The 15,068-nt window shown below is 34.3% G+C and overlaps 1 protein-coding gene across 3 annotated transcripts; it reads left to right on the top strand.

The window, feature by feature from the left end:
- The first annotated feature begins 1,303 nt into the window (after nucleotides 1-1,303).
- LOC103968976 (uncharacterized) lies at nucleotides 1,304-13,777 on the top strand. Of its 3 annotated transcripts, none has more exons than XM_065094942.1 (11): nucleotides 1,304-1,442; nucleotides 8,096-8,202; nucleotides 8,323-8,393; nucleotides 8,474-8,523; nucleotides 10,633-10,706; nucleotides 10,793-10,855; nucleotides 11,203-11,293; nucleotides 12,835-12,897; nucleotides 12,995-13,077; nucleotides 13,149-13,220; nucleotides 13,390-13,777. In XM_065094942.1, the coding sequence occupies exons 2-11, from the start codon at nucleotides 8,171-8,173 to the stop codon at nucleotides 13,481-13,483; spliced, it is 693 nt and encodes a 230-aa protein (XP_064951014.1). In that variant the 5' UTR covers nucleotides 1,304-1,442; nucleotides 8,096-8,170; the 3' UTR covers nucleotides 13,484-13,777. The 3 variants fall into 3 exon arrangements, with proteins under 3 accessions (XP_064951014.1, XP_064951013.1, XP_064951015.1); XM_065094941.1 differs by having other exon boundaries at nucleotides 1,365-1,442; nucleotides 8,074-8,202; XM_065094943.1 differs by having other exon boundaries at nucleotides 1,366-1,442; nucleotides 8,074-8,202; nucleotides 11,206-11,293.
- Nucleotides 13,778-15,068: the final 1,291 nt, after the last annotated feature.

Genomic DNA, 15,068 nt, shown 5'->3' with positions numbered 1-15,068 from the left:
GAGCATATGAACAAATGGCACGTTGGATGAAATGTCTACTTTTGTAATGCATGCAAAAAGATAAAAAGATAAGAAACAAGTAGTGCAAGAATCTATAACGTTTAGAGATTAGCATGCGATGATTAATTAAGCCTCATGCACTTGTACAGAAAGAGAAAGTGTTGGTATATGTGAATCCTCAACTCCAAGACATTGAACCTCCCCTCCCCACTGTCCAACAACAGTCCTGTGCTTACCTTTTAGAATCTGATGATTCCTTTCTTGATGCTTCTGTCAAGGGAGATAGGAGTTGGTTATGTGATTCGGAAGAATAATCTCTCTTTTATCTCCCTCGCAGTTAAGATTTTACGATAACAACTGAGATTTTATATGAGGAAATATCGTTACTCTGTTGAGAAAAATCATCTATCTTCTTATGGTGTATAAATAGATAGCATCATATCAAACACATATATTATATTTGTTTCATTTCTATTCTTAACCCTTCCAACCTCAAAAAAAAAAAAAAAAAAAAAAAAAAAAAAATCTAATATCTTGGTTTCCTTCGTTCTCTTAACAAAGATACCGTTTCATTTCTATTTCTTGATTTGCTTTAAATAATTTTACTTTAAAAAAAAGAAAAAGAGAGATTAGCATGCGATGAAATCAAAATCTTGGAAGCTTCTAGTACGTGAACTGTTATTTACAGTTAGTTAGTTAGTTAGTGAGTGAGTGTGCAATCAGTGTAAAAGTGATCATTTTCTACAAGTTTGAAGATAAACGTTAGGTTACGATGTATGCTCAACTGTCGGTAATGATGTCACTTGCAAATAGCTAAACTTTGTTGCAAGTCTTTCAATTTTCCTCTCTTACAATTAATTACCTCTTGCATTAGCTAAACTTTTTCGAGCCAAAAATAATAATTTTCCATCACAAAAAAAAATAAAAAGCTATTCGATCAAGATGAATCCAACCAATAATTATGACATGTTGTGTTTGCAGACGATTAAACACTCCTGATAGAGATCAGTAATTAGGGGGACACGACATCGTGTGTTTCCAGATTAATGGAATATCATGTGAAAATAAAATTATTTGTCACACTGTTTTGATATGGTGGGGAACGATGTCACGTGATATGTATGACATTTTTCACGGCAACCGGGAAGGTTCGCGCCGCGGTGGGGTGGTCATTCACCGTGATCTTGCTCAGGCCAAGGAACAGTGTGAATCGTGCATCCGTTTGGTCGAGCTATACCTTAAACTGCGGGTTCCACGCTACGTTGCGCACATCATACGTCTGTTTTCTGTATCCTGATCGTGGATGAACAGCTGAGACTCATCCATTGTTATCCACATAACAGAGTTGGAGTAGTCGAATTCAAGTTTATTATCACACGCCTTTAGGAGGCGGGTCGTCGGTCTCAAATCACCGCAACCCACATTCAGGCGCGCTGTCGGAGGTACGCACGCCGCGATCTCTCTCCTTGCAACCCCTGTCTTCGATCCAAGATCTTTATCTCTATTCTTTAGCTCAAATTTTGGGGAAATATAGTCCGGTTAGGGTTCTCAAAAGTTTTGCTTTTCCGACGCAAGGAATTGTTTCATTTTTGGGATCTAGTTAGATGCTTGTTCTCCCGGCTTGCTTTTCCTCTTTTTGAAAGGTTACGTTGGTGGCTTTGGCTGCGGCCTCCTTGTTCTTGGTCTTCTGCAAGAAGTAATCCGTTTTGTTTGTTTTGGAAAGCAATCTGCTTCGTTTTAATTGTCATTCGAAATAGAAGACGAAGGTACTCATTAGGCGGTTTGAATGAGCAGCAGGAGACACGAAGGGGAAATATGTCACCTTTTTGTTGCTCGATCAATTGATTCATCAATTTTTATTTAGACCAAAAAAAAAAAAAAATCGACTGTTCGGTGTAGGGAGGACCTTTCAAATAAATCCTGAGCCATTAGAAAAAACGAATTTTCTTTTTTAAATATTACACTGAATTGCGATAAGATGCTCTTATACGTATTCAAAGACTAGGTAAATACCAGGATGTCTCAGCAGAGACAATCTTGAATCATTTACCTGGTAGAACTATTGGTATCAGTTAGTTAAATTATTAAAATATAGGTAGCCTAGTGTAAGAGACACCCTCCAATGAGGTGTCTCCGAAGGGTCCATGTACAAAGCCTTAATCCTGCAAGCAAAGGGATTGTTTCTGAGAATTGGGAACCTCAAGCGGATGCCTACCTGAACTAGAAAAGCTATGATAGAAGAGTGTCGGTCCGTAATGTAAATGCGGAAGATACTTTTCTCTAAGCCAAGTATTTTGTAAAGTGTGCGACAAGTATGAGTTCTTTCTTTTTTTTTTTATAATCTCATGCACATCGTTTTTGGGAAGCCTAGTGTGTAGCCAAATTAACTAATGAACACTGTTGCACATTAAGTGGAAACTATTTTTTATTTTTTTTTTAAAATTGGATAATTTACCAAATAAAGCCCCCCATAATCATATGATAAAATATGATACACCGTGTAATCGTTTTTATTGGCGGCATCTTTGTTCATAAATATCAATTTTGTCCTTATAAAAATCTTTGAACTGGTTTGCGTTACTGAACAGGTTCAATTCAAAACCCCAAACCCTCCTCCTCTGCCTCCTCCCTATCCTTCTCCGCCACCTCCTCCTCTTTTGCCTTATCATCCTCGTTTCCCTTCTCCTCCCACTCCGCCTCTACCTCTTTGCTCTTCTCCTCCCCTCCTCCTCATTTGCTTTTTCCTCCTCCTCGTCCCCCTCCCCTTCCTCCTCCTCTTCCATCTTTGATTCCTCACCTCTCCTTCTCTCTCCTCTACTCCTTCGCCTCCTCTGCCTCATCATATTTACCTAGAAAAGCTCTTGTTACGCTCGAAGATGAATTAAAATACACTCGTTAATAGAAACTATAAAAAATATGTTAATTTCTATATAAAATGATCCTAAATTCATCATAAAATGGAAAAACTAATACAATCCTTGTTGGAATCGTTGTTCTATTATAATATTAAAATTTTAAGATGGTTTGGTTGACGTTAGCATTGTTACACTCGAAAATAAACTAAAATACACTTTCACAGAACTTATTAAAAAAAATTTAAATTCAATAATTAATTATTCTAAAATTCTCTAAGAAATTTATAATGATATTAAAATCATGTTCTGGTACAGTTGTGAAAGTTAGAGATGGTCTGGTTGAAGTTGAGTTTGTTACACTCGAAAATGAACTAAGATACACATTTAAAGAACTTAAAAAATCTAAATTTCGATAATTAAATATCCTAAAATATCTAAAAATAAAAAAATAACTAATGATGTTAAAATCATGTACTAGTACAATGGTGAAAGTTTGACATAGTTTGGTTGAAGTTGATTCTTTACACCTGAAAATGAACTAGGATACACCCGTTCATGACAATTATCTATAAATATTTAAATTTTAATAATTAATTATCCTAAAATTTTATAAAAATATAAAACATGTTACTAATGACTTTAGAAAAATGACCTATTAGATTAGTGAAAATTTAAGATGGTTTGATGGAATTTGAAATTATTCTAAAATCCTACAAGAATAAACTAAAATACACTTGCCCATAGTTCCTATTTAATTTTTTTTTAAATTTTAATAATCAATTATTCTAAAATCCTACAAGAATAAAATATGTGTTACTCATGATGTTAAAATGCTATTATAGTAGATTGGTGAAATTTTAAGATAGTTTGATTGAAGTTTGCCCAATGACACTTGAAAATGAATTAAGATACACTCGTTTATAGAACCTATCTAAAATATTTAAATTTTAATATTAATAATCTTTAAATCCATTAAAAATAAAAAAAAATTATCAATGATGTTACTTGTTAGAATGATATTCTAGGAAATTGGTGAAAATTTGAGATGATTTGGTTGAAGTTGACTTTGTTACACTTAACATGAACTAAAAGACACTCGTTGATAGAACCTGTCGAAAAAAAAATTCAAAATTTGATAATTAATTATCATAATTTTTTTAAAATAGAAAAAAAGATTGCTAATTCTAATAGAATGATGTTCTAATAGAGTGGTGAAAGTTTGCGATGGTTTGGTTGAAGTTGACCCTGTTATAGCAAAACATAATTAAAATACAATCATTCACAAAACCTATCCATAAAAATCCAAATTTCGATATTTAATTATCATAAAATCTTATAAAAATAAAAAATGTGGTACTAATGTTGTTAGAATGATTACCTCGTAGATTGGTGAGAGTCTGAACTGGTTTTCTTAAAGTTAACCTATTATACTTCGAAATAAACTAAAATACACTCGTTTACAGAACCTATCCAATTTAGAATTCTATAGGCGAGTGTCTTTCAGTTTAAAATCGAGTGTTTTTTGGCCAATTTTTTGTCTAAAACATTTTAAACTTATAAATCTGTGCTTATGATTGTGATACTCATTCATATAATTTTTTTATATTTTGAGGATTTTAGAAGAATTATAATTTGAATTTTAGAAGTATTTTTGGTGGAGGCGGAGGGTGTAGAAGGGGGAGAAGGAGGAGGAGGAGGGGCAGAAGGAGAAGAGTGATGAGAGTGAGGAGGATGAAGGGGAGGAAGAGGCGACCGAAAAGGAGGAGTGAGAGGAAGCGAATGCAGCAGCAGCTGAGGAGCGGTAATTTGGAAAGCACATCTCTACCAGATTTGTTCAACAGAAAAGAACTAGATTAGAGTGGTTTACCATGAATTCTCCATTGGTTCAGAAATTATTTAACCTAAAGAATGAGAGCATTTTCATCCAAATGGGAAACTAAGGGTACCCTCATGTAAAAACGATTATGAAGGACGCCATCTGGTAAAAAACCAATAGCGAAACTTTTTCTGTTAAATTGTCCTTTAAAATTTCTCTTTTCTTCTGTACATGTGAACTTTAATCACTTGATATTTTCTCCTTTTTCCAACAATTAGAAACTGCCTTAAGTAGGTTATGTCATATTTGATATGATATGTTTCCTTGTGCATAATTCAAATTTAGGAAACATCTGAATTTGCTTCCGTTCTTGTGCAAATGTAATTAGGCAAGAGATTAAGATCTAATTAGGTTTTTACCTTATTAGACTTAATATGTTTCCTTAACTATAATCTAAAATAAGGAAATAATTAAAATATATTCCTTCAATGGTGCAATAAGTTAGGAATATAGTTAATTAATTAATCCAAAAAATCAATTTTCTTCTCTTTCCTTAAGGAAGCCTTTCTCATCTCCTATATAATGCTGGTAAGACCCCTCTTCTGTTCAACACTTGGGTCAAAAGGAGTCTGATAATGAGAGATTATAGGAAGAAGAGGGATCAACATCCAAAAGGAAGGTAACCTTTTTCAAGTAGCGGATTTTAAATTTATTTTATTTTTTACAATTGATTGGGATGAAAATTAAGGATTCATGTCAATTAAAAATTAAGGATTTTAATTTTGTTTATTTGCAAATTTTAATTTTGTCAATTGGATCAAATTAGCTAGCGTTTAGATCAGTTAAGGGTTGCAGTGGGATTGACAACTCCTGATTTTATGATTTAACAAATTAAAAAGCCTTGTTTGAAGTGACGTTATGAAATTTGAGAATAATTACTAGTTTTTAAGTTTAAATAAAGTTTGACATTGAAGTTGAAGTTGATGATATTAATATGATCATTACCATGAGATATATGTAGTTATGGTAAAATATCCATTGTAGAAGTGCCCCCTATGACCCTTGTGAAAGGAGCTACGAGTCCATGTGTAGAGCCACTAGTAGGTTGAGTCTTTCATGCCATATACCAAGCATGATCTATCATGATATTTTTCTTATATGGTCTCCCTCGATGCATGCATGAACAAATGACAATAATAAAAATGAATAATTATGATATAAGATTATGAGGATTATATTTCACTTTGTTTTACTTTCGAGGGCAGGCAAGCCAATAGTGGTACGATATTTTCCTTCGAAGTTTAGCAGGCCATTAGACCTAACAGCTAGATGGTTTTTCAATCCATTTTTAGGAGAAAAGTGTTCTCATATCGATAGATGAAGGATTTTATTTCATCTCCTGTTGGGAGTGCAATATGAGTTCTCTCCATCCACTGTAGGAAAAATATAGAATCCATCTTATGTGGAGGATGTCTCTTTATTTGTTGTTGGGAGTGTGCATTATTGGGTGTCCGATGTACACCTATGTTGTATGTGATGATTATTCAATAATTGTGTATATAATTGAGATTTTGTTTAATATATAAGAATTATTGTTGCTTATAATAATTCATAATTTCTTATTTGTTAGTTTGCTAAAGAATTGATTTACTTTAATTTTATATAAAAGTATTATTATATAATGATTGAAAATATTACATTAGTATTGAATATTATTTTTATTATTTTTTGAAGGTTCCTTCTCAACATGATTGCTTATATGTTTTTATTTTACATTTATTTTTAGAGCAATTTCTTCACTTGTATTAGATTTGAGACTTAGGCGAACAAGAATTTTTATTGTTGAGTAGCATTGCCAAGAAGATTCGATGCAGGTTCACCTTACTGATCCGAATCGGTGTACCGATTGATCGATGGTACAGTATATGTTGCTCCGTACCATAGTACCATGTGTCGGTACGGTGGGTGTATTAACAATATGAAAAAATGGTCGAAAATAGCTCCAAAAATTTTTCAAAAATGAAAAAAATAGATTAAGGTTTTTAAATTGAAAATAAATATAATTTTAGTATAATTTTAGCAAAAATAATCTAAATTAGGAAATAATAGTAGCATATATCTTTTTTGGGCTTTAAAGAGTAGCTTTATGGGATATTTCAAGTCGTCCTTCCATTGATATTGAATTATCTATAAAGAAATGATTTGAATTGTTCGATTATTTGTTAAACAACTTAAATTTTTAGGTTTAAAAAAATTAAGTAATCGATCGATAGATATACTTGGTTCTACTAGCAAAAAGAATGATGGTACTCCACGAGCAATGGATTGAGGTCTTTGATCCTATGTATCTGTATATCAATTTGATAATGTTTGGCAGACCCAATCCTGGGAGAAGAGAGAGGTGATGTCGTTGAATTATATATATATATATATATATATATATATATATATATATCGAGCGGTATACAATTTCGTACCATACCGAGTGAATGTCGAAACTCTGGTACGGTACGAAATTGCATACCTTGATTGATACACCATTTGCCAATGGTGTATCAATGTGGTGATGCTCATAGTCTGTTCATTGTGAACCATATGTGTTCGAGGTGACTCTTGAGGTAATTATGATTGTGGCATGTATTGTTGCGGAGCATGGAGCATATATGAAATTCTACTTTCGCCATTAATTTCTTGCTCTGCATCATAAGATCGATCACCATAATGCTACTTGGAAAAGAATGACTAATTATCATTGTACTACTGCTTGGAGAAGAATGACTAACTATCACGTCGAGCTTCCTGATTTGAATCTTGGGTGGCGTATGTAAAATATTTTTTCTTGGCCCATACACCACCCTCAAACTATGTAGATGGGACCATCGACTCTTCGATGTCGTTGCCATTGTCAATTGAGGCATTGTCGTCCACGTCGTTGCAAATGTGAGAATGAGAGGAAGTGAGTGAGAAAGAGATTGAGAGAGTATAAGAGTTTGAGAGAGTGAAAGAGAGGGAGGAAAGGGTTTGAAAACCCTTTCAAATGGAACTGACCGTTAGAAAGGGTCTGATTTGAGCCATCCATCGGTGATGCTCGAAATCTGACTATTACTGATCAGTACAAGTTGATAATAGTCGGATTTTGATTGTTACTAAGCGGTACTAGCCCGTATCAGATGATACAAAGTCTTTTAGTACATACCACCTCGTTCAGGATGGTTCGAGTACCGGTCTCTTGTCGAACTGGTACACACTGCTCATACCGGTCAGTATACCATGGTATGGCAAAATCCTAGATTCAGTTAATAAAATTTGTTATTGAAATGATGTTTCATGCATTGCACAATTTTCTTATTACAAAGTTAGTGCACATTGGGGGGTGACATTAGATATCTTTCTATTTATCAGCACTCTGCTTACATCCCTACAGAAAAGGTTTGCACAGGGTGCACCGCACTTCTTGACAAAGATAATAGGCCTTCCTACTTGTGTGCTCTAAGTGAAGATGAAGTTTCTGGAATACACTCCGCTGGACAGGTGCTTCCCAAAATTTTGATGGAGATTCTCAGGGTTTCAAGCAACTAAATATATATGATAAAATATCTAAGATTATCATGTTATCTTACCAAGCTTTGATTCTTATTATGTCTTGTGCAGCATAAATCTTTTCCTTGATCATCTAAACCTTGGAGAGAGTATCATCAAAGGAAACCTTGAAGCGTTTTCGTGTAAGTTTATATGCAATTTAGTTACTTGACCATTGGTATTGATTGATGCAAAAAATTATGCCTTTCCTTGTGTTATTCAGGTAAGCAAACTGGGACAGACAGAAAGCTCTCTTTTAGTTTAGAGCAAGAGGTACTGGAATATTCAAGATGCTAAAACTTGCAAGAAATTGATAATTCTTTTTAGTTGTCTTGAATATCATAAATCCATATATGATATCCTACTGAAATAATAAAGAACATGAATATCTTATTTTGCTAATGAGAACTTTTCATAATTTGTATTTTTATTCACATGATAATTACACCTGATGACAAGATGTAGTTGGTGTTGCCAACCAGTATAAACAGGATTTTTTGACATGTTTCTGTTTCTTAAATTCAATTTGCCAAGTTGGTTGTTGGACTTGGGATTTGTGATGCTTCTGTGGTGGTAATCTCATTTCTTGCTGGTTCTTTGTTCCTTGAGTGCCTTTTCTTGCTACTCAACCATTCTCAATTGAATAAGTCCAACTTAAAGGAGCCACAAGAACAGGTTCCAGTGGGTCATGCTGGTAACTTGTATTATTTACTCCTTTGGAAGTTATTATCTTTTCTTGCTTGGACCTGTCTTCCTTTTGTATGATCTGTTTATGATTTTTCTCTTCCAGTAGCTTGTATAACTGATGTTTAATTTCTGGTAGTCTGCTTGTTTAATGATTAGCTAGCCTCTTTAAATACATTCTGTAAGCACAGAAACACTTGGCTAACAGTATGGTTGTGATGCATCATTAAGTTCTATTTTTCATAGAGTTGCCAATTACAGTGGGCTGGGCCCTTTGATTTTGTGTTGACCAGAAGTATGTAACCTTAACCCAACTTTTCAAATCAAGTTACTTATGTTATATACTTGGGGATAAGGTATTTAGTGCTTTTCATTATCCATCAAACACCAAGGATGAAAAACCTCGGCTTCATATTATCTATACCATTAATCATAACGATGAAGGGTTAGAATATCACCTAGTTAGATAGAAATATTCTATATAAATCCATTTATTCAGGTTATGCTGGTTATGTCTGCTTTGGTTTGGTCTTGGAGTCAACCCTAACCTTAATGTCTGAGCCAGGTTAAGAAATCGAAACCCTGACCTGCCCAAAATGCAAAATGCATTTAGACCAACTCAACCTGCTTCATTGATTGGGTTTGGACCTAGTCAAAGTTGGACCCAATCTGTAGCCTTTTTTTTTGCTTCTATGTAAGTTAATCAAACATATGTGGTACATTAACAGTGCTAAAATTTAAGTATATGGAGAGGATCAAGTGAGCGTATATTTATAATTGATCTGTCAGGTTTGAGAGGCAAAACTGGAACTTACCTATTCAGTTTTGGGCCTGATGCAAGTCCCCCCACCTGAAACCCAATTTGAATGGAGTGACTGGCTGAAGATTATTTCCCAGTTTCAGACTATTTTGAAAAAAAATATATGTGAAAATTTCAGTTGCAGCCAATCCATTATTGAAGTTGTAGAAACAACCAGCTGGTACTTGCCTCCCTGGACTGGATTGTTTGATCCAATTAGCAGGGCCTGAAAACCGAAACTAAATTTGACTTGGACTTGGACCAACATTGACATCCAAGTGATGAACTGAATCAGGTGAACCCAAGGGTTCAAAACATCACACGATAAAATAAAGTTGACTCATTTAAACCCTAATACAACAAACAACCTGATTCGGGCTCTGCTTTTTTGTAATACTAATGTTACTAATGTCTGTTTAAGCAAGGTTTTATTTCTTGTAAGTTATGTCACGAAGTACATAAACAATTGCTTTTTCTTGTGGTCTGGGACAGGTCATAAAATAATAGAAACTGTTGCTTTTGTTTTAGACATAATTAACCGACTAGGAAACTTGTGTTGCACTTATGTCATTTCTTATTTGTTGCATTTCTGATTTGTTCTTTGTTAGATGGGCTGTTGAAAGCTGTCACAATTATTGCATTTAAGTTCTGAAGAAGTTATTAGAGTTCAGAATACTTTCCCATTCTATGATATATTTTCCTCTTTTTTAATGATGGGAGTCATGGACATGTTTTCTGATCTTCAAAACATAAAAAGTATTCAGCTCTTGCTAAGATTGTGATTGCCAAATGTTTTACAGTTATTTTGCAGCTGACTCATTCATTAGATTAACATATTTACTGGTTGATGCTTCTCTGTTCATGTAAATTATTTAGTTAACTTGGTTTTTTTAGTACAGATTCTTGATTATCTTGAACAATCTTTTGATAGCGATTCACATTTGCCAGTGGAGTACTTGATTAGTAGATCAAGGTAGCGAGGCACTTTTTGCAAATTTTACAAAGTTAGAAAATGAATGTATGGCAATCTGATTTTCTTCTCTTTACTGGATAATGCAGTCGGAAGACACTAATATATTTGGTTCTTACGCTCAGTCACATGTATCCAGATTATGATTTCAGGTAACTGTGCTTCTATAACAGACCAATAGTTGTACTCGCAAGAGGAAGAGAGGGTCCTGGGTAATGTCAATGTCAGCTTGTCCCATGAGGAAGCGGCATGACAACCCGCATATAGTACCCTTTCTATCCAGAATTGGGAGTGTTGTCAATTGGTTTGACAGACGGTTAAAACCGTTGCTCAGCGAGCTGAGAGTTCAAGTCTCTCCATTTCCCTAGAACTTTGATTACCTTTTTCAATATTTGCGCTTTTGGAGTTTGCTGTTCCCACCTTCCCCTGTTGCTTAATTGTGGTCACAGTGCAGTTTCATAATTATTTAACATTCTATTATGAATATATGTCAACTTAGCAGTGCAGTGCGATCCCACCTGTATTTCAGAGAGGAAGAATGGGATAATTTCAAGCAAATATATGACATGTACTTGTTCGAAGCAGCTAGAGTATGTTCCTGCCCTTGCATATCTTTTATCAATTGGAGGTGACAATCATGGTTTTCTTTTTGTTGATGTCTTCATAGTATCTCCTCTCTCTGGTTATGCACATGTGTATTTTTTACATGTTAAAATAACTTGGTAATTTTGCATCATATGTCTACTTATAATGACAGGGGGTAGGGAAATCATGAGCAACCTAATAAATTCTAGGTTTTTTCCCCTTAGCCAGTAACTATTTACTCGAATGACTTCAGATGGTGGCAATTACTTCCAGAAGCACTAGGTTTATATTGTTTGAAACATCAAGTAATATAAGTTCAACTTGTTCGGAATGTTCTTTTTACTATATTGTTTGACTGAAATTGTTGAATTTGTACTCTTGTTAGATAATCATGTAATACAGCTGTTGTATGCTTTTCTTATGTTGCCTATTATAATTCTGGTGGTGGATAAGGCAGCATGATTTCTTTATTTCCTTATTTCTTGTAAGATTTTCCTGAAAAAGGAATTTAACATGTCTGCTGAACTTGTACATAAAATTCAGAAAAGAGTTTTTAGTCTTCATCTTCATTTTGATCCTTTTTTTTCTATTTTTTATCTCTGTAAATCTTAGTAGTCATTTATCTATTCAAATTTAAAGATTCTCTACTTTCTTTTTGTTGTTTATAATTTGTCAAAAGGTTGTGGTGGCAGAATGTTAGTATTTTGGTGAGGTTAATGGAGTTGTAGGTGGCAATAGTAATGATCTCAGTAGTGGTGTTACTATGTTGTTTTTAGTGGTGGTTGAAAAGGTGGTATAGAATGGTAGCATGGTGGCACTGGCAATGATTATAACAATGATGGTGATGGTTGGGGTAGTGGAAGCAATGTTTGAGCAATATAATGTTGTTATGGGTGGTGTCAGTGGCTGCAATGTCATCGTGAAGGTAGTGAAACAGTGATAGTAGCAAATTGGCAGGGCTTGTCAACGATGGTTGTAACAAAAGTAATAATGCTAGTTATGCTATACTTGTGGTGGCAGCGACAGTGGTGTGAGTGGAGGAGAGGTGGTGGCGGTAACTGCAGTGCTGGCAACTACATCAGTGTTTGTGATGCTAACAATTTGATATCGTAGTAGAGGTTGGGTGGCAATGGTGCTGGTGAAGGCAGTAACTATAGTGGCGATGACAAAGATATAATAGCACTGTTCTGTTAAGGGAGACTGGTAAACGTGTGGTGCTATGGTGGTGATGGAAATAATAGTGAAGTTGATTGCCATGATGATTACAATAACTGTTTTAATCTAATATACAAATTTTCAAGATAAAAATTGGAAAAAACAGATTTCTAAGAGGAAAAATCCACTTAGTTTGTGAGCTCTTATTTTTATAGTTTTCTGTTTTCTTAAAAACAGTCTGAAAAACTTTTTTTTTGTGTGTAAACATGCTCAGCAGTCTGTCGCGCACTTTTGGCGTGATTGTTATTTGTTTAAAATCTAAATTCGATTGTATTTCCATAGTTCATGTGCGTGCTCTTTTATATGTCTATATGAAATATTTGGGTTTCAGGAGTGGGCTACTGCAAACGGGGGTAGTTCCTTTATAGACATCTTGACAAATGCCATTGATGAGGTGGAAATTTCACTCATTTGAGTTTGATATTGATGACTGTGACCAGGGTTAATGTTGTTATCTCTCTCTCTCTCTCTCTCTCTCTCTCTCCATGCAGGTTGTGAAAATAAAGGACTGTGAAATCTACAGCTACAATCCAGATTTTGATGGAGACCACCCATTTTTGGAGAAAGGAGCAATGTAAGATCCTCTTAACTGCAACAAATAGTCATGTACTTTAGTTTATCTAACATGGGATTAATGCGGTGCAGATGGGCGTTCAACTTTTTCTTCTACAATAGGAAGCTGAAGCGTGTTGTCAGCTTCCGATGCTGTTGTTTCAGGTGAGTTGTCAAGTTCTGTGCCTCGAGTGAAGTATATTCCTATTATACCTTTCTTATATTTCATTACGCTATATAATAAATTCTTAAAGTAAGTTCTTTCCTAAAATTCTTGCAATGTGTCTATTACTTCCATTGTGTGACTAAATCATTCAAATTATGTTATTTGCAGCAAACTCGCTGCGGAGGAGTTTCTAGGTAATGATGTGTTGAGAGAGGAAGAGGAAGAGGAAGAGGAAGATTTGCTGGACGACATGGAGATATGACTGGTGGCAAGCACTGTAGGCATCGATGACTTGTATGATGTAACATACGATATGTTTAGGTGGTAGGGCAAGCATGGTGGTTCCAGTTTCACTTTTGTTGTACATGATCTGTGTCTACAACATACATATATCAGGCTGTTTTTCTTCCTGTTACACATCTCTATACCAGAATGTCACGAAATAGAGAACTGTGGTAGGCTGTATAATGTCTAAATGTTTCTTAATTCTCCAGATAGAAATTGATAAAATGATTTGTATATCGGAAGCCCTAGCTGGGACATTATGGTTTTGTTGTGGGCATGCATGTAGGTGCTTCAAATAGTTGGGACATTATCGCTAAGACTTTGTTGTTGCTAAATGGAAGCATGAACTTGCACAATATCTGAAGGGGAAATCTGTACTTGTGTTTTCTTATTCTTGGTTGTGTTGTAGATGACATCTGGAAAGCTAAATCATTGAGAGAATGTTGTTACAGGTAGATAGAACCCTAGATTCTCAATCCTTGCCTAATGTTATTTTAGGAGTATGGTGTAGATTTGCTTCATGCTCTATGGCTATGGTGCTTGAAGCACACTTTTGTAGTGTGGCTTTCTACACATTTCTTTGGTTCGTCTCCATCTATCAAGAACTAGAAAGAAATAAAATCTGAAGCTTTTGTTGTTAGTCGGAATAAATTTATGAAGCGGGTCATATACTTTTAAAAAAGTAATATATTGTTTCCTTAATTAAAAACCAAAAGTATTTTATTTATAATTATAGAAAAATTTGGCAAGGAACTTTTAGTATGCCTTAACAAATATAGGATGGTTGGTTTTAGAAGCGTGAACATGCTGTTGGGTCCAGCCCATAGGTGGGCTTGGCCCGATTGATTAATCGATTTCGGCAGTGAACCCAAATCTGATGTATTAACAGAACAAAAAAAAAAAAAAAAAAAGGAGAAAGAAATGGAGACTGCACAACGAGGGGGTGTATGAGTAGATGCTGCGAACGAAGGAAACTGTAGCGGCACAGAAAAGAACTGAGAGAGAAGGTTAAAGTTGTGAGGTTTTTGCTACGATCAATGAAAGTTCGTCAGTTTTGATCTAAATTTTATGTGAAAAAGTTTTACAATAAGTTTTATAATCTTAATAATATTGATTTACAACTTATCCTCTTTAACATATTTTTCTATTATACCTATTTTGTTAGATCTAATTTTTTTTTCATTAAATTTGTCTATGATAATGATGGTATATTATTGTTGGGTCAAGATATGTATTCTTAATGTTACTATGAATCTTTAGTTATTTTGGAGAAATTTATTTTAAACATATTATCATTGGTGATAGTAGATGTTTGAAGTGGACTACGGTCCTATAGTATTTCTAGCATTAGGTTTTCTATGTAAAAATTTAGTATCCCACTTTTTGATTAGTTCATTGGTTTGATGTTTATGCTACCCTGATTAATATTTATATTTGATAATAAATTAATATTTTAATGAGAAACCCATTTTGATAAAAAAAAAATATTTCACTATAATATTTTTTTCGGTTTCATAAAGCTAACGAATGAAGCTCTGGACTAGCCATTATTCGTCAAGAAA

The sequence above is a fragment of the Musa acuminata genome, chromosome BXJ2-2 (genome assembly GCF_036884655.1).
Source record: "Musa acuminata AAA Group cultivar baxijiao chromosome BXJ2-2, Cavendish_Baxijiao_AAA, whole genome shotgun sequence".
Lineage (NCBI taxonomy): Eukaryota > Viridiplantae > Streptophyta > Magnoliopsida > Zingiberales > Musaceae > Musa > Musa acuminata.
The sequence above is the reverse complement of the archived record's forward strand: the minus strand, read 5'-3'. Positions and strand labels throughout refer to the sequence as shown.